The sequence below is a fragment of the Ceratotherium simum genome, chromosome 24 (assembly GCF_057802395.1).
Source record: "Ceratotherium simum simum isolate JZ-2026a chromosome 24, ASM5780239v1, whole genome shotgun sequence".
NCBI lineage: Eukaryota > Metazoa > Chordata > Mammalia > Perissodactyla > Rhinocerotidae > Ceratotherium > Ceratotherium simum.
In genome coordinates, this window is record NC_141923.1 from 2,761,681 (window position 1) to 2,786,343 (window position 24,663).

General features: G+C 57.2%; 1 protein-coding gene across 7 annotated transcripts in view; it reads right to left on the bottom strand.

Moving 5' to 3' along the window:
- Positions 1-24,663, bottom strand: part of ASPG (asparaginase) — a 51,293-nt gene that overhangs the window by 15,291 nt on the left and 11,339 nt on the right. For 3 of the 7 annotated variants that reach the window (XM_087447838.1, XM_087447841.1, XM_087447840.1), the window contains exons 1-6: positions 14,278-14,576; positions 7,091-7,199; positions 6,216-6,327; positions 4,019-4,144; positions 2,259-2,342; positions 1,166-1,292 (exon numbers count right to left, since the gene is read on the bottom strand). In XM_087447838.1, coding sequence (XP_087303964.1) covers positions 1,166-1,292; positions 2,259-2,342; positions 4,019-4,144; positions 6,216-6,327; positions 7,091-7,199; positions 14,278-14,359 — 640 coding nt within the window. In that variant the 5' untranslated portion in view covers positions 14,360-14,576. Of the gene's footprint in view, positions 1-1,165; positions 1,293-2,258; positions 2,343-4,018; positions 4,145-6,215; positions 6,328-7,090; positions 7,200-14,277; positions 14,577-24,663 lie in introns of those variants that run through there. The other 4 variants (XR_015556034.1, XM_087447836.1, XM_087447839.1 and 1 more) reach the window with 4 other exon arrangements.

Genomic DNA, 24,663 nt, shown 5'->3' on the forward strand with positions numbered 1-24,663 from the left:
GCCCCCGCATCTGCCCCCTCCAGGCTCCCCCAGGCCCCGCCTCGGCCCAGCCTAGGCACAGGCAGAAGCCCGAGGGGGTGAGGAGGCCACCTCCGCTCTCCTGAGGGGTGGGATGGACGCTGCCATCAGGCAATCCAAGGAGAAGGGCCGCTCGGTCCTGCAGGTCCCACAGAAGCACCCCACGCCTCCATGCATGCAGTGAGCAAGGCTTTAAAGTCCCTAACCTCCCCTAGAAGAAGGCGCTCTGCCAGGCCCTGAGCCCCCCGGGACAGGATCCCACAGCTGGTGGGGTGGGGACAGGTGCCTGGGCCCAACACCAGGCCCAGGGACCCCAGATCAGTCAGGAAGAGACACTGGGAAGACTTTGGGGACACGAGGGGCCAGAGAAGACGGCAAGGCCGCTGCAGAGAACCCAGGTCACAGGCAGAGCTGCTCCTGCCTGCCCCACGGAGGGGTGTCCAGGGTGCTGGGGGCAGAGGGGCTGGCTATGCCCACCACGGACCCAGATTGGGGCCAGGAGATGGCTGGAGACACCGTAGGAGAGCAGACATCGGGGTGGACAGACTGCGGGCCGGGAGTGACTTCGGGGCCATTAGGGCAGCCCTGGGCAGACGCGGCCTGCACTCCAGGCCCAGAACAAGGTCGAGGCAGCTCCTACCCCCAGGGCAAGGGGGGGCTCCCCGGGGGAGGTCTCAGGACACACAACCTACTGGAGACCTCGGTCAGCCCCATAAGGGAAGCTGGGCTGCCCGCCAGGCCCAGGGGACAGAGAGAGCCCCTGGAAGTCCCAGGGATGAGGTCACACCGCAGGAAGCACATCCCAGGGGCCCCAGACGTGTGGCAGAGCCACCCACGGACAGTCACTGAGAGGGACTCCTATGCTTGGGGCATTGTGGCCAGGGGGACACACTAGGGGCAGATCCCCCAAACCTGCTCCTCCCCTCCGTCAATCCCCCAGCTCCGAGCCGGGGTTACCTGCTGGGGCCCCACCTCGGCGCACTGTGCAGCCCACCGGCTCCAAGCAGCCCCCCTTTTCTCCACAGCCTAGGGCAGAACGGAGCTGTGCTCTCGCCCGATTCGGAGGAATGTCCCCAGCCCTGGGCACAGTCTTCCTGCCCCCCACACGACTCCCGGGGCAGGTGCCCCCCAGGCTGGCCCTGCTCACTTATGACGTCAGCGCCCACGACGGCCAGAGGCGGCAGGTTGGGGGAGCAGAAGGCGGCAAACCGGCGCGCGTCCACCTTGGTCACTCGGTTGCCCCGAAACAGCTGATTCTGGAAAAACAGGCAGACCTGCAGGAGGGGGTGGGGAGATGGCGGCTCAGCACCGGGGAGCCCCTGCCGCCTTCCAGCTTCCCCCTTCCATCAGCGGGGCACCTGGACCACGGCACTGGAGCACTGCAGACTGCTGCTCCAGCCAAGCGCCCCTCCCTCCCTGCAGGGGCCTGGGGAGCGCCAGGCAGGGGACTGATCACAGGAGGGCCCACGACCCCTCCCGACCAACCCACCAGCCCTCTGCCCCACCCCTGCTTCTGAGGGAGCCCCTGGTGAATTCTGCCCAAGGGTGCAGAGAGTCACCCCTCCCCACGGCGGCCGTGCATCCCTCTGGGGCTCTGCTCCAGAGCTCGGGTGCTGGGGGTTCTAGCTCTGCCCTCCAGGCTCTGAGCTGCTCAAGAGCTGTTTCCCTGGGGAGGGGCCAGGGGGAGACAGCGGCAGTGAGACGGGAACTAAAATACACTTCAGTGAAGCACCCTCCCCGGGGCGGGCGCCCACATGCCAGGGTTCCTGGTCCCAGCCCCTGCGATGTGAGGGGGAACCTTGTAAATGTCTTCCTGAACCACCACATGACAGGGAAGACGCAGAAGAGGGAAAATGGCGGCTCTCAACTATGCTGCAAACAATCTATTTTCATGGAAACTTACAGACATACAAACGTAACATAAATACGTATATATATACACAATGTGGAAGAAAATGTGCCACACTGGTAACAGCAGACGTCTCTGGGGAGTGAAATTCAGAGGACTGTTTCCTTCTGATTCTCTGTTCTCTGATTTTCTCCTCAGTGGTGGTGGATTCCACTTGTCAGGGGAAAGACGGACCTTTGAAACCTGACCCCTCACCTGCGTGTGACTGAGAGCCACACCCACGAGCCCCTCACCTGGGTTCCTCGGGAGCACACAGGCTCCGCCACCTACATAATGGACCCTGGACCCAATGGCCGAGCCCCTGCCCCCCACACCGGGGAGGGGCGGGTACCTCTGGGATCACATACTGGCCGGCCATGAGCAGGGCCCCCAGCAGGTTCTCGCGGCCGTCGTTCCACAGGGCATGGATGGGGACCTGGAGGAGAGGCCACAGAGAGGGGCTGGGGCTCGGGCAGCACAGGAGGGGCCCAGCTGAGGATCCCCCAGGCAGAGGTCTGGGAGAGAGGGCGGGGCAGGCACGGGCTGGTGGGCGGCTGGGAGTTGGGGATCTGCGGGGACCGGCCACTCAGACGGCTGCTCCCGCTGACAATACCGCCTGCCCCGCGCCCCGACACCCTCTGCTCCCCGTGCAGGGCCCAGGGCCCACTGCCAGTGCCAGCCAGTCCTCACACTGGGAGGAATGCACGCTGGGCCTCCTGCCCCAGGACCACACCACTGCCCAGTCCGGCCCAGCCCAGCCCCCCGGCCCCAAGGGCCCCATGGCCCCACTCCCTTACTGCCCAGCCAAATCACAGGCTGGGCAGAGGGTGGCCAAGGGGTGACGGGTAGGTGGGCTGCAACGAAAAGAAACCTCGGGCCAGGGCCCGAATGCCCGGCCACAGACCTGCTCCTGTGTCTACCATGGGGGCCAATGCCCCAGGGGTAACTCTGACCAGTGCCCAGCTCCCTATCACCCCTGCCCAGGATGGGCTGGACTGCTGTGGAGTGTGCAGAGGTCAGGGTGGGCAGAATGGGCAGAGTGTGGTGAGTGAGGAGTGGTTGGCACACGGCCTCCAGAGGGCCAGAGTCCTGGGTCCTCACCTGGATCTGCTCATCATAAGGTGTGCGGCCACGGGCAAGGAGCCTGGGGCCTCTGAGCTTCCGTTTCCCCTCAGGTATGAAGGGATAAGGAAGCTTCGTCACAGCCATTGTGAGGGTTAGAAGAACACGCGTGATCCCTCCTGGGGCCGGCAGTGCTCATAAACCTGCCCTTCATCTCTCCAGAGAGGCCTGCATGGCATCCCACACCCCAGGGCCCGGGAGGGTCTAGGAAGAGCCAGTGTCAGCCTGAGCCCCATCCCTCTCATGAGAGTTTTGAACAAAAGATGGTCAGCAGCCAACGGTGTGTGGTGAGGCCCCGGGCCGCCCCCAAGTGGGCCGTCCCACTGTGACACCCGCTGGGGAGCCAGGGGGACACAGCAGGGCAGGCAGTTGGTCGGCCCCTGGCAGGCCTGGCAAGAAGACTTCCCTGGAGCTTTCTGAGCTTCCACCAGGAACTTTTCAAAGGGACACGGCACTGGCTTCCCACGCGAAGGCCTTGGCCTCTGCTCCCCGCCGGGGAGGATTCCAGGGGCCGCTGGGGTTTGCATTTCTGCAGCTGTTCTTGTGAAGCCACCGGAGGCAGAAGGGAGCCCAAGCCCTCTGACACAGGCCGTCACAGGGGTCCAAACTTCCTCTGCCACCTCCCCTCAAATCCTGCAGTTTTCTAGAACATTCCACCTGCCTTGGCTTTGGGGGTCATGCTGGGTCAGGGTGAGAGAGGAGGGGGTGGCATGTGCCCAGGTCCCCAAGGATGGCAGTAAGAAGCATGACGAGAGGAAGAAAGCCAGGGCAGCTCGATGAGGCTGACGGCAGGCTGCGGACACCCCACCCCAGGTGGTGGGGCAGGCACCAGCAGGGCCCAGGGCGCCGACCAGCACTGGCCAGCTGGTGGAGCGGGAGCCGCCTCTGGAGCTGCAGGGCTGAGCCAGAAGCCGGAGTCCCGCCTGGGCCCCAACAACCCTCGGCAAGGCCCTGACCCACAGAGCCTCGGGCCCTGGCCTGGGGTGTTACCTGGGCACCGGTGAGGATGACCGTTTTCTGCAGGTTTTCCAGCACAAAGGAGAGCACGGAGGCAGCGAAGGCCATGGTGTCAGTGCCGTGGATGACCACGAAGCCGTCGTACTGCTCATAGTGTCTCTGTGAGAGGGGTGTGAGCTCAGGCAGGCCGGCCCTTGCCACTGCTGGCCCACTCCTGGGAACAGGCGCCCTCCACACCAGGAAAAGGAAGGAAAAGGCCCCAGATGCAGCAAGAGGGACTCGGGGGAGGCGCCTGCAGGACCCCAGTCACTGCTGGCCAGAAAGGCCCTCTCTGGAAAGCGAACCCCTGCCTGGATCCCAGGCCCCTATGCTCTCCCTGCTCCCAGGACGGCTTCCTTCCCTGACCCTTTGTGTGAGCCCACGGCGCTGTGGGTCTCTCCACGACACCCCTCAGCGTGTGAGAGAACAGGGGTCTGGGGGGGTCTCTGGACATTCTCCGAGGATAGGATGGTCCCCCCCCAGACTTCTGGCCAGCGTCTCCCACAGGCGATGCCCAGTCAGGGCTCTCAAGAACACTGGTCAGGTGGCGGACTGTGCCGGAACTCAGCTCAGTGCTGCTGGAGAGCCCCTTACTGAGTGACCACTGCCTCCAGGACAGCAGGGGGCCGTAGGGTTGACAAGCCCACAAGCCTTGAGGTCCAGTGGGAGGGCCAGGCGTGGACACAAGTGATGGGCACAGCCAGTGCTGGGAGCCGGCAGGTGAACTAGGAGGCTGCCCGGAACTGGACCTGGGCAGGCGGGCAGAATGCTGGTGGGCAAACACAGAGACGGGCCCTCCCAGGCACAGCAAAGGCCAGAACGCCTCCCAGGCACACCGGCCAACTCTGCAGGGACGCCCTCCAGCCACCACCTCCTGGAGGGCAGCCAAGGCTGGGCCTCGGTGGGCAGCTGGCCTAGGCTGTGGTTGCGAGGGGCACAGTTCTGGGGGCCAAGGGGCCCAGCTCCTCCTGAGGGGACCAGCCTGAAGGGACCATCCCCCGTGGCCCATAGAAGGACAGAGCCAGGCTAACCTGGGAACTGCAAAGAAGCCGAGCTGTGCGGCGGGCTGGGGCGCCCTCTGCTGGCCACACACAGGACTGCCACAGGCCGGGCCACCCAGGCTCCGACGCCCTTTGTGAGTTGGCCCTGGCTGGACCCTGCAGCCAGGCAGCAGTCCTGGGCGCTCAGCAGTGTTCAGGCCCCAACCAGAGGATGCTGCTGGCCACAAAACAGGAAGACTGCCCCAGACCATGGCCGCAGACATGCCCACTGGCAGCCAGTGGCCCCATTTAGGGACATAAGGGCCAGGCTCAGGGCCACACACTGTCCTAGGTGCTCATGATGAGGGGGGACGAGGCCCCACTCTTCTCCCCCAGGCAGAAGGAGACAAGCGTGTGATTGGGGTCAGGCCCGGCTGCCTGGGAAGGGGAAGCCTGTGTGATGAGCCTCTGGGAGCAGAGTTTCTTAAGGGAGGCAGGTGATAAATGGGCCTGGAGGATGGGAGGGCCCCCCACCCGGGGAGGCAGTGGGGGTAACACGGGGGTCAGAGCCAGGCTTGCGCAAGAGCGGGGGGCTAGCAATGGTGGGGGGACGGAATAGAGAGGAAGGCTGATGGAGGGGGCGGCTCTGGCAGCAGGTAAGGCGTCCACACTTGACACTATAAACCTCGAGACCTGTGGGGTTCTGTGCCCTTTTACAGGCCCTAAATCCACTAAGACCTGACTCCAGGGTGGGCCTGGGGTGGACATAGGGGAGTGAGCCAGTCATGGAGCTTGTCAATCTAGGGGAAGCATCGCGCTCCGGCCCAGGATACTAACTAGGACAAATCAATTGTACGAACAAACCAGGATGGCTGTCCCGCTGTTTCTTCACCAGGAAAGTGGACATGGCCCTCACTGCCCACTCTCTGCTTGCATGGGGCAAAGGGCACAGGAGCCTTGCAGCTGAGGTGTTATCCGAGGGCCCAGCACTCTCCTAAAGCTGCCATTCCCTGGTGCTGTCACGTCTCAGGCCCTGGCAGGCAGACCCCACTACACACCCCACAATGCTTATGCGTCCTGGCCCTGCCCAGACCACCAGCCTGCCCACAAGTCCAGCCCCATCCACACCCCCACTCCCGCCAGTACTGCCAGCCCCGCCCACATCCCAGCACCACCCAGTACTCCCAGCCGTGCCCACACACCCCAGGTACCTCGATGGTCTGGGCAATCTGAACCCACTCAGTGATGGTCATGTCACTGGAGTCGAAGAGGGGCTGGCACTCCAGCACCGTGTAGAGGATCCTCTGGTCGGGGCGTGCGGGCCTGCAGGAGGCAGAGGCAGACGACAGGCTCCCACTCTGCCCCCTCCTCCCTTGGCTGGCTCTGCTCCCCTCTGCCAAGCCGGGCCCCTGCACACAGGGATGTGTCCGTGGGCCCCACACATCCACGAGCCCTCTGCATCCTGAACACAGGGCCCGCCTCCCTCCCACCTGGAGTCCCCAGGAACAGGGACTGTGGCGCCCCCCCAGGGGCCAAGGACAGGCCAGGCCAGGGTGGGGGAGGGTCCTAAGCAGTATCACCTTCCCACAACCAGCTCTGAGAGGGAGGCTGGGCCCAGCCCTGGATGAGCCAGGAGACGACCCTGGGCAGAGGATCGCTGGCAGGAGGGAGGTCAGTGACCAGGAGGGCGACTGCCCACTCAGCCTGCCAGCTGTGAAGGGACCCGGCAGCCCTGGCTGAGAGCTGAGAAGTGGAGGGAACTTCATGCTGCCAGGAAAGGCCACCTGGGGCCAGCCCCCCCGCCTCTTGATGGGCTTGGGTCCCTGAGTGGCCAGGGCCGAGGCCTGCAGCCCCCGAGGTGGTGGGAGTCTGCGGCTCGCTTGAAAGGGGGCTGTTGGTCAGTTCTAAAGCCACAAAAGTGCGAGACGACCTTAGTGATGGCCTCCTGCACTCGGCTAGCCATGGAATCACTGAGAACCACAGCCTGCTCCACGGACCCAGCAGGTGCCGTCCAGTCTCGGGATGGCCCTCCCCCACAACAGCTGGCCGTCGTCCCTACAGGGACCCTGGCGTAGCCCACACTCACGGCAGCACCAGCGTGTCCTCGGGGAGGCCACAGGCCTGGGCGTGCTCCTCATCGTGGAACATGGGCAGTGTCCGCAGGACGGCGGCCAGGCCCCTCCCAGGGATGAGCACTGCAGGCAGAGTCCAGGAGGAGCGTGGGGTCAGAAGCTGGCAGCCACCACAGCCGCCGGCCCCTCCCTCCTCACCGGGGACACGTGCTGGGGGCCAGTCCCTGGGCAGGGGCAGGGTTCCAGGACCAGTGCTGGGCCAGGTGGGCACTGGCCCTCAGGGAGTCAGAGGGTGGGCGGAGGGGCCTGCAGCGGTCAGGGGGCCCTGGAGAGAATGGGCAGCCGACCCATGTCTGGATGAGATGGCTTCCTCCCTCCGAGCCAGTGCTGACTGCTGCTGTCACCCAGGGGCCCTGGCAGGGGTTCAGGTGGCTCTGCCCCAGGCCTGCCTCAGCTAATGCCCCTGTCTCCACGTGAGCCCACACCCCCAGCCGAGGCTCAGGGGGCCCTGGCCCTCTCTGGCCTTTTTCTCACAACTTGGCCACACGCACCCACTCTGCTTCCCCCACTCCCAAAATGCCCACACTCACTTCTGCCCACAGACACGCTGTTCGCTCTGCCTGGAAGCCTCTGCCTCTCCCTCCTCTCACCCGGCAGGTGCTTCACCTCAGCTCAGCGAACCACCTCCAGGAGGCCCTCCTTCATGTCCAGGCCCTGGTGCCCTTCCCACACACTCCCTGGCTGCCCTTGCTCCCTCGCTGAACTTCGTGTGACCCCTTGGGGTCCAGCCCAGGCCCGCCTGCAGCCTCCCTGTCCCAGAAACATGCATCTAAAGAGGCCCTGGGCAGAAATGGTGCCATGTTCCAACAGAACTCTAAAAGGTCACAAAACAACCCCTCAGCACAGGCTCCCAGAAGGATTACTGCATCTGAGTTCCGGCCTTTTGTCCCACGCTGCTCCCTACAAGTACCGTGACCTTGGGCAGGTTGGCTAACCTCTCTGAGCACATTCACCCCTCACCAAGGTTCTGTTGGGCATCACCCATGTGCCTGACTGTGCTGGGCACCTGGACCCACCATCGAGGACAACAGGGTCCCTCCCTCAGGAAGCATCCTTGGCTGAAACATGTAAGACTTTCAGGACCAGGGTCATTGGTCACTCCCAGTCCACGATCTTGTTCCCACCTTTCACCCCTGCCAGGTGTATCAGCCTCCCACTGCTGCATAACAAATTACCCCACACTCAACCACTTAAAACAGCACCCCTCTCTTATCTCACAGTTCTGGAGGGGAGAAGTCTGGTGTGTTCAGGCGTCAGCAGGGCTGTGATCTTACTGGAGGTGCTAGGGGAGAACCTGTGTCCAGGCTCCCTCGGGTGGTTGGCAGAATTCAGTTCCATGCGCATACGACTATTTCCTCGCTGTCTGTGCCCTGGAGGTCATTCTCAGCTTCTAAAGGCTGCCCACAGTCCCAGGCTTGGGGCCCCTTGCTCCGTCTTCAAGGCCAGGAATGGCAGATCGAGTCCTCATGCCATGAATCTCTCTGATCTCCCTTCTGCCTCATCTCTTCCTTTTAAGGAGCCCGAACACCGGCTCGTCTCACCCATGAGGACACCCCCGCCCCTCAGTCCTTCCTTAGGCCACCGTGAGTCTGTCCCCTCACCAGGCTGGGGGCCGAATTCCCTCCCCAAATGTGAATCTGCCCACAGGCTCCTTTCCTTAAGGTCAGCCGCTCAGCATCAGGCCCTGACCCCCCAACCGGCCCCAAACGTCCCTCCTGCCCCATCCTCCTCCTGCCCTGCAGCTCCCACAGGGGTCTGCTCCCCCCCACCCCACCCCCCCGCTGTATCACTTTCTCGTGGCTGCGTAACAGGTCCCACAGGCAGTGAATTGACGCGGTACCCCTTTATCATCAAGCAGTATCCATGGGTCAGAAGCCCAGCAGACTCCAGGGACAGCAGGGCTGTGTTCCTCACCCACATGTCTTCGTTCAGGCCATCTTCCTGCCCCAAATGCCCCCCTCCACATGTCCACCTGCTAAATCCCAGGCCCCAGCCCCCCGCCCCCCGCCAGCCCCAACCAGCACAGTTGCACTGGCCAGTGGATGTCTGTGGATGTTTCTGGCGCCATCTCTCCAACCACAGGAGACCCGAGGGGGAGCACTTTGAACAACTCCTCTCCTCCCCCAACCCACCCCACCCAGCACGAAGCCCCACCACCGCCCCGCAGGGCCCTCTACATGTGTGCTGCAAGAGTATAGCTGTCTGTGGAAACACCAGGCCCACAGGGCTCAGCAGACAGAGGGGACATCGGTGCATGACTGCCAGCACAGCCACCCCACCAAGACACCTGAGGCGTGACCAGGACACACAGCTGCCTCCACAAAGGTCTGGACTCACTGGCCCTGCCAGTATCAAGGACTGAACTTCAAATCCTGGGTGTTGAAGAAGGCTCAGAGCCACCTGGCCACCCAGCGCTGGCCACCCATGTGCAGTGGGCTGAAAAATGGTCCCAAAGATGTCCACGTCCTGATCCCAGAGACCTTGAGGGTGACGGGAAATGCAAAGTCTTTGCAGGTATGATCAAGTTAAGGGTCTTGAGATGAGATGATCCTGGATTATGCGGGTGGGCCCTAAACGCCATCCCAAGTGTCCTTAGAGGAGGGAGGTGGAGGGAGATCCAACACACGGAGGAAACAGGGCAGGGCAGAGAGAGCCCTGCGGACGCTGGCCTCGAAGGCTGGAGTGACCGGCCACGCGCCAGGAAGAGGGAGGAGGGCACCTCTCCTACGATGCATTTCTGTTGCTTTGGGCCACCCAGGGTGTGGTCATCTGTTTCAGCAGCCACAGGAAACAAACATCCATTTTCCACTCCACTCCCTTCGTGGTGGGTGGTGCTGGGGTGTCTGTGGAATCTGGGGATCCACTTATGGGGCAGGGGAAGTGGGGATCCGCTTGGTTTGGGTTTCGTGGGACAAGCTCGAGACGTGCTCCATCCCTCCACCCATAGCGAGGCTATTGCAGGCTGACAGTGGCAAGGGCTTCCAGGGACATCCCACGGTACAGCGTGGCAGAAAGGGGCAGGCCAGGGGGCCCCACAAGACCTGGACCCTGGTGTCCCTGCCCGAGGAGGGTGTGGGTGGCAGGGGCAAAACCAGCCCAAGAAAAGGCTAAATTCTCCTTCTATTCTCTTTTCTCTGTGCAAAACACTCCCAGTGCATCATCATAGGGAGAGAGCACGGAAAATGCAGCCAAAAACTGTGGGGAAACAGCCCTGAGGGAGCATCAGGAAGGTAACGAACAAAGTATTTTCTGGGTCTTGTGATATTCTTGGCTTTTTAAATCTGGTCATTTGTTGTGATTTCCTTCATCATTCTAAATAAATACCCGCTTTCACACCTAACTCTGATTTTGTAAATTGTATTATTTTTCTTAACTTGGGTCCCCTAAGGCTTTCGGCCTGGCAAAACTAGACCTGCCCTGCCCAGGCCTCGTCCCCAGGCCACACAGGCAGGCAGCTGAGGTGCCTGTCCTCTCGGTCCCTGTCAACACAGCTGGAAGGGACGGCTGCCCCTAGGACTGCAGGTCCCCCTGGAACTGCCTGTAGCTGAGGCTGTGCATGTGAACTGTGAGCACGTGGACCATGTTCAGGAAGGAGGTCCAGGCCAGGGGCACAGATGCCACAGTGGGGTGACCAAGAAGCCGTGGACGTCACCCCAACAGAAGAGGCTCAGCTGCCAGGACCACCTGCGGCCTCCCCGGCCGTCTGGCACCTTTGGCATTCTGGCCCCGAAGCTCTGTTCACCCTGCCATGCCTGCAAGGAGCCGGCTCACGAGGGATGCTCGGGTGGGTGGCAAGCAGGTGAGGGCCGCAGTTTGACACAGGGGGCCTCCGGGTCCCTCTGCTGCGTGGGGGGGCGGCAGGGATGCTGCTTGGCCTTGGGCTTGGGGTTATCGGATGTTTTTGGATTCATGATGCCCCTTGACCTGTGACATCTTTGATAAACTCAGAGAACGGACAGGCCAACGGGTGTCCCTAGCTGCCACCATCTCTGCCCTCCCGTTGCCATCCTGACCTTGGGCAGGGCTCGGACATGCGGCCTCGTGCCCTGCAGGCCGCTGTTTACCAGCAGGCGCAGAACCCTCTCAACAGTGACAAGCCCAACAGCTTTGCTGTGGCCGGGCCGCCCCTCCCTGCCCCCACAGGGCCAGGGCCCACGTCAGCAGTGCCAGGTAAGTTAATCATTGATGTCCATCGATCGGACTCGGGCAGGCGGGGCCTGGAGCCCCCAAGTTCAACAAGCCCCCCGCTGGGCTCACAGAGGGTGGGCAGGGGCTTGCCGAGGCCGTCAGAGCGCAGGCCTCGGCCCCCAGGCCTGGCTCCTCCGAAGGGCCCCATCTCGCTCTGGCCTAGTGGGCTGCCCTCATCTCTGGACACACAAAAGTCAACACAACCTGTGTGTCCCTGAAGAACGACAACTTTAGTCATCTCCCTGGTGTCCCTCGGGGTCAGGCGTCACACAGCCTGGCACCACGGCTCCCTGGCTACTCCTCTTCTAGGGTGACAGCCGCAGACGGACTAAGAGGGACAGAGAACCGAGAAGCAGGGACCGGATCTCATGTCTCTTCCTCCTTCATCCTCTGGGGCTTGGCCCATGGCTCCCTGAAGCCTGCTCCAAGTGGGGAAGGGTTGACAGCCACAGCAGCGGGGTCGGGTCACACAAAGGCCTGGTGCTGAGCGGCTACTTCCTTCTGGGAGCAGAGCTGTCAGCAAGGAGCCAGGAGGAGCCGCCGTGCTCCTAGCGGACAAGGAGCCCTGCCCCTTGGATGGGACAGGAGCTGCCTCCTGCAAGACGACACCTCCACCAGGGCTCAGAGGACCGGCGTCCTCACCAGCTGGGCCAGGCTGGCTGCTCTGAGCTGGCTTCCGAGCACAAGCGGACACCTGCTGACCTCACCTTCACTGGGTCCCGAAGACCCCAGTGCCCAGAGCAGCTCCAAGGGATCTCGGAAGACTCTCCCCTGTCTGGAAATTGACCCCCACCACACCTCATCTTTCTAGCGTCAAGGTGGTTCGTCTTCCAGATGTGTGACTTAGCAGCCTCTTTAGGAAATGCAGCGCCTGTGACGGTGAACCACGAGGCTGCTGCGAGCCCAGAGGGCTTGGGGGCAGGGACGACAGTGCAGGTGGGATCAGGGCCAGAGTCCACCTGTCCCTGCAGCCCAGACCCTGGAGAACTATGTGTTCACCTCAACAAATCACATTTGGCCACGTGTCAAGCCTGGAGGGGCAGGGTCAGAGGTGGGACTGGGCCCCAGACAGTCTTCGCGCCAGCTGGCTCAGGAGCAGCTCCCCTCTCTCCATCCCAGCCCTGTCGGCTCTCCCGCCTCTGTCCAGCAGCCCTTTTGCCCTCAGGGAAGCCCTCCCTGAGGGGCACACACACACACACACACACACACACACACACACACGCTGGGCCCCGGCCCTGTCAAGTGCCCACAGCCCACGTCTCCTCGGCAGACTGCCTTTGTGATCGCTCCTTAATCGTGGACTGCTCCCTGTTTAATGCTACAAGGGCCAAGCTGAGGAACCACCACAGTGCCCTGCTGGTGGAGTCTCACTCGGGGCCTTCCGGCCTTCAGGCGATCACCAACCCGGGAACTGACCCATTGGAGAGGCGGAGGGTGCAGCAGCAGAGGGCAGGCCCCCCGCAGCCCAGGAGGAGCAATTGAGGGGGAGGGGTGGACAACCACATCTCTGGTGCCTGAGCGCCTCTAGGAGAGGGCTCGATGCAGTTCTGAGTCCTGGGGCCCAGCACAGAGTGGGCCTCAAGAGACATCTGTGAATTGACCATTGGGTGTCGCAGATGGAGTAAGAGGGACAGAGAACGGAGAAGCAGCTGTTGGAGCCACCAGGAGAGTGCCAGTGGCACCTGAGTAGCTGCTTCAGTGGAAAGGGTGACCAGGAGAGATGGGGAGGGAGAGAGGAAGGGAGGGAGGGATGCGGAAGTGGCCCAAGGACGTCAAGGGCAAAGGAGAATGTTCTCTGGTGGGGGGAGGGGGAGGGGCATGAGCCAGAGCTGGTCTGAGGGAAGGCGAGGGCCCGGGGCCAGAGGCTCTGGCAAGGCCTGGACATGGGAGCTGGGAGAGGGTCTGGGTGGGACGACATTCCAGGGCCAGGTGTGCGGCTGCCCCAGGGGTGAGCTCCGGACAGGACAGGGCCTGGGGCTCAGAGGACAGGGGTTAGGAGTGGTGGAGGGAGGTCCCAGGGGCAGCAAGGAGGGGTGGCTGGCAGGGGAGGGCAGCTGGAAGAGGGTGGAGGAGAAGGACCAGCGTCCATGGGAAATGGACTCTTCAGGGAGAGTTCGTTCTCCACAGCAGAAGAGTGGAAAAGAGGCTCAAGAATGAGGCTGAGGGTTTCCCTGGCCCACCTGGAGGAGGGGCACCCCACAGGTCACAGAGCCCAGAGGAGACTTTGTGGAAGGTACATGCAAGTCCCCATGCTCCCAAGAATGCTGGAACATGCTGGATGCTCTGTGCCACAGTCCTCTTCCTACCCCTGCAGGCCCAGGCTCCCCAAACCGGGTCCCTCCCTGAAGGGGCTCAGCCCATGCTGGGGGCACCCTGTCTGGGCAGCCTGTGGAGTGCAGGTGCCCTGGCCAGGCCTCACCCCACATGGAGCAGTCACCCCCTGCTGACTCAAGTCAGGCCAAAGCCACAGGGCAGAGAAAGCAAAACGTCTGACTCCCCAAGGACACCTAGTGCACCGGAACACTTCCCCATGGGTGTCAGACGCCCGACTGCCAGGCCAGGAGCCCAGGGCGCTGGGAACAAGGGGAACGGTGGGGGCCGTGTTACAGCCACTCAGGGGTCCCTGGTGAGGGGGCTCGCAGCCTCTAAACACCAGCCCACCAGCCCGTCTGTCCGGGGAGGGGTCAGACAGATGCTCCTGGTCCTCCTGGCCCCACACGCCGTGGGTCTAGGTGCGGGGCCCCCAGGGTGCAGGACGCAGTCCAGGGCAGAGGCTGCGACCCCGGGGCGCTGACCGCTGACCCCGAGCAGCCGGTCAAGGTGAGGTCCCGCTGTCCTGCTCCCTCCTCTCCCCGGGTGCGAGAAGCCCCTCGGAAAGGCCACACCGCAGAGGACGACCCCATCCCGCCCCCACCCCGGAGGCCGCCCCTGCCCGGCGCCGTCGCCCACTCACCGCCGCGCTCGCTCCGCATGCCGATGGTGCCGCCGGTGTAGACAGCCAGGAGCCGCCGCTCGGGCTCCGCTGCGCGCGCCATGCCCAGGACCAAGGGACCCTAGCGGACTGGGGGCCTCGGGGCACTGGGGGCACGGCGGGGACGCAGAGGAGCTGAGGTGACCGCGGGAGACTGAGGGGAGGCGGCGGGGCACGCCGAGGGCAGCCCGGGGAGGGCGGGGCCTGAGGGGGACAGGCAGGGAGAGGCCGTCTGGGGGCGGGGGAGGGGCCCACCTGCTGGGGGCAGTGCCCGCGGGGGACGCGGAGAGCTAGGTCTGCCCTGGGAGGTGCGGGGGGAGGGGCGGGACCTGCAGGGTGCAGAGGCACCTGCCGGGGTGGCGGGGGATGCCCGTCGGGGGGCGGGGCCTGTCCGAGGATGGGGGAGGCGGGGGCGGGGGCGGGACCTGTCCAGGGGCAGGAGGAGGGGCGGGTCCTGAGCGGCCCCAGGCGATCCGATTTCCGACTCTGCAGCCTTCCCGGCTGTTGGAGTTGCTGTGACACGTGGCGCAAAGGCCACGTGCCTCACGGATGGTGGTGCCAGAGGACCCCCAACGCGGAGTGGGGGCCGCCTCCCCTACCAGGCAGCCCCCACAAACCGTGGTGCTCCAGCTAAGCCCGTACTGCTGACCACGCCCTCAGTGTCCACTCCTTGGGGTAGCCCCAGCCTGCCCATCACACACGGTCCAGGAGAAGGGCTGGAGGGGATCCCTCCAGGGCTGGAGCCCACCCCCTCAGTCCCACAGAGCCCAGGGGGGAAGGGTGGCTGTGAGCAGGGTGCTACAGGATCCAGCTGCAGGCTTGACAGCACGTGGCTTCAGACCCCGCCGCCCCCGCTCTCAGCGCCAGCACACCAAGGCCACACCTTGACCATGTGGGGACCATGATGCAATTCGGTGGAAAACTGCGTGTCCCCAGAAAGAGCCCTTCCCTATCTGATTCCGATGCCATGGAAGTTATTCTGACAACTGACAACAGTGCAGAAGTAATTCTTGTCTACACACAAGCAAATGAATTCCATCCAATGGGGCTGAATTAGTGTATCACTCTGTTCCTGTGGCCACAACAAAAGATCGAAGCCTGGGGGCTTCAACAACATTTACTATCTCCCCGCCCTGGAGGCTGGAAGTCGGAGGTCAGGGTGTGGGCAGGACTGGTTCCTCCTGAGGCCTCTCTCCTCCCTTGCATGCGGACCGCCTTTCCTGTGTGTGGGTCCCTTTGCACATCTGTATGAGTGTCCAAATTTCCTTACTACATCAGTCTGATTGGATTAGGACCCGCCCCAATGGCGGCGTTTTAACCTAATTGCCCCTCTAAAGGCCCTCTCTCCAAACAGTCACATTCCAAGGTGCTGGCCGTCAGGGCTTCAGCATGTGAGTTTGAGAGGGACACAGTTCAGCCTCTCCCCCCCCACCCCCACCCGGGGAAAACCCAGTTTTGCCTCCCTTTGCATGTTCATGTCACCATTCCTGCTCTGTAAGTGTGTCTTTCCTTGGGCTTCTCTTCTGAGGGGGTCCTCACACCTGCCTGGGCCCCCTGTGGTGGGTAAGTGAGCTACTTCTCTGTCTGTATGAGAGCCACAATCCACCTTGTGGGAAGCCATCCCTTCACAACCCACCGGCCACCATAAGACCAGGAAACCGAGTTGGGGTCCGGCAGGCCTTCTCTGGTGATATCCGAACACTGGCTTCTCTTCCAGGGGTGCGGGAGCCACACCAGGTTTTGCTACCAAACTGTGCAAGAACCAGGGGTGGACTTCGCAGCATCTGCAGGTCCCAGCTGGTCTCCAGGCAGCTCAGCTGCTCTGCCGTCCTCTTTCCTGTTCTGCTTTGCTTGCATTTTTGCTCACGGCTACCTCTGTCTACCACGTTCTCTTACTTAACCACTTGTGCGATACGTGTGTACCTGCTGTGTCCGGGTGCCCGTCTAGGCACTGGGGACTCCGCCTGGTCCTCCTGGAGCTCACCTTCTAGTGGGGAAGGGCCCCAATAGACACTCCCTCCCCCAGCGCCTGCTGGTGACAAGTGCTGTGAGGATCAAGAAGGGAGCAGAGTGACAGCTGGCACCATTTCCGACAGGGTGGTGAGGGACGGCCTCTCTGAAGGGCTGAGTTTTGAACAGAGAGAGGGAGAGTGTGCCGGGCAGAGGGAGGCAGGTGCCCTGGCCCCAGGCAGGAACAAGCTCGGTGAGTCCGCACAACGCCCAGGAGGTCGCAAGGTCACTCAGAGGGAGGGGATGCTGCCTAAGAGGCTGCGGGCCAGGTTAGGGCTTTGGATTTAACCCTAAACGTGACTGTCAGCCCCCAGAGGGCTGGGCTGGTTTGTCTTAACTCTTGACTGCTGTGTGGAGAAAGGCAGACAAGAGGGGTCAGAGGCCCACTGGGGGCTGTGGGGTCAGGGTCCAGGGGAGGGGTGACAGTGGCTGGGGAGGAAGTGACAGGTGGTCATACTGGGGACACGTTTGAAGCTGGGGTGTGAGGCAAAGACAAAAGTCAGGGACAACTCAAGTTTTGGCCAGAGCAGCACGTTCAGTGGGATGTTCTCACGGAGTTGGGAAGGCCTCCGGCAGGAATTGCGGTTGGGGCCAGGCAGGAGGGAGGCGAGGTGTGTGGGGAACATTAACTCTGAGATGCCACCTGGACAGCCCAGAGGAAACGATGGCTGTATGTTCTGGAATCATCAGCACAGGGGTGACGTTTAAAGTCGCGGGAACAACGAGGTCACCTAGGAGCGGAAGCAGGGAGACCGAGGCCCAGCCTGAGCCCCACATCCCAGCCTACGGACAGGAAAAGGAGGGAAGCCAGGAGAGCCCGGGCTGAAGCTGGGATCCACACCTCAGGGCCAGGGCTTGAGTGGAGGGTGGGGGGGTGACCATAAGCTGAGCAAGATGGAGGCCCTGGGCGACCCGACCCCCGCTCGCAGAGCAGAGGGGACAAACGCCCCACTGGAAGGCACTTCATTTTCTGCTGTGCTTCCTGCTGCTGGAGGGAAGCCACCTCTCACAGGGACTGGGCTCCCTGACTGTGGTTAGGATTCCTCAGGGCTGGAGCTGTCCCCAACACCCTCCCTCTCCCTGGGGCAAGAAGCTGTCCCCAACACCCTCCCTCTCCCTGGGGCAAGGAGCTGTCCCCAACCCCCTCCCTCTCCTTCGAGGCAGGGAGCTGTCCCCAACCCCCTCCCTCTCCCTGGGGCAGGGAGCTGTCCCCAACCCTCTCCCTGAGGCAGGGAGCTGTCCCCAACTCCCTCCCTCTCCCTGGGGCAAGGAGCTGTCCCCAACCCCCTCCCTCTCCTTCGAGGCAAGGAGCTGTCCCCAACCCCCTCTCCTCTCCCTGGGGCAGGGAGCTGTCCCCAACCCTCTCCCTTGGGGCGGGGAGCTGTTCCAGGATCCACCAAAGCGCCTCCACTGGACAGGCTACTCCAATGGCGCCAAGGCCAGGAGGTGAGTCTGGAGGACCTGGGCAGGCCCATAGGTTCTCATCAAACTCAGCCCCCCCACCGGCCTTTATCTGTTTTATTTCTCAAATTGTTCAGAGAAGCACGGCTTCTTGGGCCCCAGGGATCCCTAACACCCTCTTTTCTCTCTCACTTCTCGCCCACACCCTTGCTAGTGCCACTCCCTCCATGCCGAGCAGAGAGCCCACCCCACAGTGGGGGAAAGAGTGGCTTTAGGTGGGGCAGTACCTTTTCTGCAAGAAAACCCCCAAGAGGACTGACAGCTGAGGGCCATCTGCCAGTAGCCCCCCGGCAGCCAGAGGGGAACATCTGTCATTCCCGAAAGGAGCCGACGGTGTGTCATGGTGTCCCCCACCATCCAAGAGGACAGGGGCATCTGCCACTAGTCAAACAACTAGACAAACAACTAGACATCCACATGGAAAAAATAACCTCAGCCCTTATGTCACCTCACATAGAGGTTAATTTGATATGGTTCATAAACCCAAATATAAATGCTAAAACTATAAAGTTTCTAGAAGAAAACACAGAAGAATTTCTTTGTGACCTAGGGTTAGGCAAAGATTTCTTAGTGAGGAAACTCAAGGCACTAACCATAAAAATATTAAATTAACATAGACTTCATCAAAATCCCAAACTGCTGTTCGTCTAAACACCACTGTTAAAAAATGAATAGATGTTATAAAAATTAACTCAAAATGGATTAAAGTTCTAAATGTAAGACCTAAAACTATAAAACTCCTAAAAGAAGACATAGGGGAAGAGCCTCGTGACACTGGACGTGGCAGTGATTTCCTGGATATGACACCAAAAGCACAGGCAACAAAAGCAGAAATAGACAAATGGGATGACATCAACCTTAAAAACATCAAAGGACGCAATCAACAGAGTGAAAAAGCAATCCACGCTATCAGAGAAGATATTTGCATGTCATAGATCTGATAAGGGGTTAATATCCAGAACATATAGAGAACTCCTACAACTCAACAATGAAAAATCAAATAACTCAAAAAATTGGCAAAGAACTTGAATAGACATTTTTCCAAAGATTATATACACATGGCCAATAAGCACATGAAAAGATGCTCAACATCACTAATCATGAGAGAAATGCAAATCTAAACCACAAGCAGATATCACCTCACACCCTTTAGGATGGCTACCATTAAAAAAATAGAAAACAACAAATGTTGGTGAGGATATGGAGAAATTGGAACCCCTGTGCACCGGTGGTGGAATGGTAAAATGGTATAACTGCTATGGAAAACAGTATGGAGGTTCCTCAAAAAATTAAAAATAGAACTACCATATGATCCATCAATCACACTTCTAGGTATATATCCCAAAGAATTAAAAACAGTGTCTTGAAGAGATATTTGCACATCCATGCTCACAGCAGCATTATTCACAATAGCCAAAAGTTGGAAGCAACCCAATGTTCTTGATGGATGAATGGATAAACAAAATGTAGCATATCCATACAACGGAATACGATTTAGCCTTAAAAATGAAGGAGATCCTGACACATGCTACAACATGGATGAATCTTGAGGACATTATGCTAAGGGAAATAGTCAGTTACAAGAGGACAAATATCATATGATTCCACTTATATGGGGTCCCTAGAGTAGACAAATTCATAGAGACAGAAAGTAGAATGGTAGTCCAGGGGCTGGGGGGAGAGGAAATGGGGAGTTAGTAATTAATGGGGGCAGAGTTTCACACTCGCAAGATGAAAAAGTTCTGGAGATCTGTTTCACAACAATGTGAACAGACGGAACACTTAAAAATGATTAAGATGGTAAATATGTGTTTTTTACCACACTAAAATAGGCAAAGATAGACTAGGAGAAAATGTGTGCAAGACATATCTGACAAAGGACTTGTATCCTGAATAAACAAAGAACTCCTACAACTCAATACTAAAAATACAAACAACCCCCCAAAATGGGGTACAAGACTTGAACAGATACTTCACAAAGGAAGATACTGGTAAAATTTAACATAAAGAATGATTAACTAGTAAAGAGGAGTGACTACTAAGTGGGGTAAGCAGAATTCTAAAGAATACAGGAGGAAAAGGTATGGAGCAGCCACTACCTCTAGAACTGAGAACAACACTCCAGGAAGGAACAGGCTTGGAAGAGCGCCCCTCCACTGCCGCAGATTGAGGCTCAGACCTCTTTGGAGAGGGTGTAGCTGAGGCCACTGGGTGGCCTGAGATGCAAAGGCTGGGACTGGTGGGCAGGAAACTGCTCACGGGTGAGATTTGACAGGAAGCCACCTGCTGGCAGAAAAACCCCAGAAGCAGGAAAAGGAAGGCCCCTTCTCTTGCAGTGGCCCTCCAGTGCCCTCTACTGGCAAGGCCTAACACCACACCAGCTGGGAAAGGAGAGATGTTTACAGGGCCCAGCTCCAGCAAGGAAGGACAGCAAAGAAGGGAGGATTGGGAGCTGAGGGGAAAAGGCTCCAAATAGCAGAGTGTAAGTGTTACAATCACTTTGGAAAACTTGGTAATGCCAGCACTCTTAGGTATATACCCAAGAGAAATGAAAACATTTACCTATAAAGACTTGTTCATAGCAGCTTTATTCATAAGGGGCCAAAACTGAAAACAATCCACACGCCCGTCAGTAGGAGAATGGATAAAGAAATTGGTATATTTAAACAATGGATTGGGCCGGCCCCGTGGCTTAGTGGTTAAGTGCATGCGCTCCGCTACTGGTGGCCCGGGTTCGGATCCCGGGCGTGCACCGACGCACCGCTTCTCCGGCCATGCTGAGGCCGCGTCCCACATACAGCAACTAGAAGGCTGTGCAACTATGAGATACAACTATCTACTGGGGCTTTGGGGGAAAAAATAAATAAATAAAAATTATAAAAAAAATAAATAAACAATGGATAATAAAAGAACAAATTGTTTAGACAACATGAATTAACCTCAAAAACATTGTTTTTGCAGAATGCAAAAAGCAGCCCGACATAAAAGAGAATGTGCTGTCGGATTCCTTCATGTGGACTTCTACAACAAGCAAAACTAATCTACAGTGAAGAGATCAGAACCACAGTTGCTGTATGTTTGGGAACTTTCTGTAGTGATGGAAGTACTCCATTATCTTTATAGAGCTGTGATTGCGTGGGTGTGTGAATTCATCAGAACTCACCGAACTATAATTCAGATCTGTACACTTCCCTGTATGTAAATTATACTGCAAACAATTTTAAAATGGAAAAAAAGAACCTCTGATTTAGAGCTATATGATAAAAGGAGGCGGGAACGCAGAAAGACCTGGTGATATCTTTTACTTTTCTATTATCACAAATCAAAAGTTATTTTATAATAAACCTAAAAACCAATAACATAAAGAAAGCAAAACTTACATAACAACTCTCCACATTGTTTTTAAAAATGCTTCCACCAAGTTGGAAGTTCTGCTTTCTTGTAGTAATTTCTCATATTTCCAGTTTGTTCTTTCATTTATAAGGTATTCCCTACTATTAACAGTTTGCAAGCTAGTATTGAGAAAAGCTTCAAGTTTTGCCCGTAGAGTGACAGCTGCGGACAAACCTGCAGTTCTGAGAGAAGTGGGCTAGAGGGCAGCGCTGTCACTCACACGGACACTCCTCAACTGATGAGGAACAGAAATGTGCCTACACTTGAGCTGGTTTACTGAAACCCAGGTATAAGTAGTTCATCATTAAATGCAATTTAAGCAAGAAAATATGAGAGAGACAACATGCCACTTTCAGGTCTTCAAGAGCACAGCCTAATTTATAATTCCTCTCAAGTCTTTGCCTGTCTTTTGACATTATACTACTTCTCTGAGGTTATAATGACGTTTTTCTTTTTTGCTTAAAAATCTTTTCAAGTTAATGTTGTAAGATAATTATTCCAATTCAAAAGCAAACCCAGAGAATAATCCAGAACACGCCTGAGAGCAGGATACTGTTTCCTGCTCCACTTCCTCACATGGCATTTAATTATGCTTTCTCGCTACTGTGCTCGGGGTTCTGAGCGAGCCTTAACCTGCTGTCAGGGACTGGTCAGATGCATCTTTTGTAGTCCTTAAGGTAGACGGGTAACTTTATGGTGCAGAGAGAAGAGGCTTAATAGTATTTACTTATTATTATTTTTGTGTGTGTGTGAGGAAGATCAGCCCTGAGCTAACATCCGTGCTAATCCTCCTCTTTTTGCTGAGGAAGACCGGCTCTTAGCTAACATATATTGCCAATCCTCCTCCTCTTTTCCCCCAAAAGCCCCAGTAGATAGTTGTACATCATAGTTGCACATCCTTCTAGTTGCTGTATGTGGGACGCGGCCTCAGCATGGCTGGAGAAGCGGTGCGTCGGTGCGCGCCCCGGATCCGAACCCGGGCCACCAGTAGCAGAGCGCGCGCACTTAACCTCTAAGCCACGGGGCCGGCCCTACTTATTTGAACTCTGATGGTCTAGACACCGTCTGTACTTCTAAAAAGGAAGCATGGACTTCTCAGAGTGGCGAGCAGGTGGTCAAGAGTTCCTTTGAATCCAGACAAGTCTGAATAAATAGCCTGGAAGCAAATATCAACAACCACACTTGCCTTAGTCTCTTCTCATGACTTTTTTTTTTTTTTTGATGAGGAAGATTGGCCCTGAGCTAACACCCGTGCCAATCCTCCTCCATTTTGTATGTGGGACACCACCACAGCATGGCTTGATGAGCGGTGCATAGGTCCGTGCCCAGGATCCGAACCCGTGAACTCCAGGCTGCTGAAGCAGAGCACATGAACTTAACCACTACACCACTGGGCTGGGCCCTCTTCTCATGATTTTTAATACTCCTTCTGCAACTTAGCACTTTGTTGATGGAATGTGTACTCTTTCACTTTTTAAGGGGTTTTTTAAGGATATACTGTATCAAACAGGAACTATGTTTGGCTGCTTGTAACACAGACCAAAAATAACAGAGGATTTAAAAAGTTAATTTCTCTCTAGAATAAAAGAAGCCTGAAGATAGGCAGTCCAGGCCTAGTGAGGTGGCTCCATGGTTGACAGGAACCCAGATTCTGCCATTGTTTGTGGGTGGCTTCCATTATCAAGGTCTTCTCAAGGCTGAAGATAGCTGCTGAAGCTCCAGTCATCAGGTCCGTGTTCCACGAAAGCAACAGGAAGAAATCTAAAAGAAAAAGGCCCTTAGCACATCTCCCATCCCAGATGACAGAGGCCATTATCTAGAATGTATCCTCCCATCTTTTTCTCTGTGCTCTGAATCCCATTCAGACATGCATAAGCACATATGCACACTTATACAGGTACATGCACGCGGGGTTTCCAGTTACTGAGTTTTTAAACGAGACACTATGCACATTTCTGCGTCTTTCTGTTCCCACTCACCATACCTTGTGGAAATCCCTTCAGGTTAACAGCTACAACTCTCAACTCGCTCTCCACACGGCTGCACACTATTCCTGGATGTCGACGGCCATACTTTCCGCAGCCACTCCCTCTGATGGACATTCACTGCTTCTAGTATTCAGTCGTTACACTGTATAGCTGTCCTCACATATCCAAGTTGAAGGGGAAGCCTATTTTCAGTTTTCACACATGTTGCCAGACTGATTTCCAAAGAAGCTAAAACACTTCACATTTTACCAGAAATATATAAGATAAGTATTTTTCCCTCCACCTCCCCATCAACAATAAATGATACAGCTCTTTTTAAAATCCTGCCAGCCCGTCTATGAGCATAAAGCTCACGGATTTCTACTTCCCTTACTACTAAGGAATTTGAGCATTTTCATGGTTCTTGACCATTAGGATTTGCTCTTCTGTGGACCATCTGCTCATATTAATCGTCCTGTTTTTCTGTTTGATTGTTGCTCTTTCCTGACAATTTTTAAAAAGGTTTCTGTGTAGGATATATTAACCCTTGGTCATCTACATTACAAATATTTCTTCCAATCTATCCATTAATTGGCTATGGTATCCTTTGCCATACAAAGTTTTTTAATGCACAGTCACGTTTGTATCTTTTTGTGTAGCTTCTAGTTTTCCAATCTAGGTTAATAAGGGTTCCCCTACACCTATAGTGGGATTCTATCCTTAGGCATTTATTCACCCATATAAAATTTAAGATATTTTTATCCAATTCCAAAAAGATACCTTATTGGGATTCTAATTGGAATTGTATTCATTTGCATATTGACATTTTTATTGGTGTAAAATCTACCCAACTATGCTTTTTCATCTGTTCAGATTTTGTGTATGTCTTTCAATAAGATCTCAGTTTTCTTCACATGTGTATAGGTCCTACACCTTTATTCTGAAACGTGTTTTTTCACCATATAACATGGAATGTTTTCTAGGTTCTTATTGCCATAGTGGAAAACGCTAATGACTTCGTATCTTTAGCACATTCAGGAGGCTCACCAAAGTATCTTATTAGAGCAGTGGGTCTTCCAGGTTGTGCAGAAAAGAGTCCAGGCAGCAGACCCAATATTGGACTCCTTAGATAGCCTGCTTGCAAGGTTGGCATTGGCTGGCACCTGGGAGCTTGGATTTCAGGAGGGTTCCCACCATTCCCTAACTGACAGGAGTGGCTCACTGTGCCTAAACTGTCTGTATAGACAATGTGGTTTATGCAGAACTGGGAATCTAGAATTCTAGTACATGCTAGGCAGAGGGTGCCTGTGTGACCAGCCTCCAGTAAAAACCTCGGGCAGAGACTCTGATGAGCTTCCCTGGGAGACACCACTTCACAGTTGTCATAACTCGCTGCTAGACAAATTAAACACATCCTGTGTGACTTCACTGGGAGAGGACTCTCGCAAGTTTGCACCTGGTTTTTCTGGACTTCGCCCCCTGTGCCTGTTCCCTTTGCTGATGTTACTTTGTATCCTTTCACTGTACTGTATCTCAG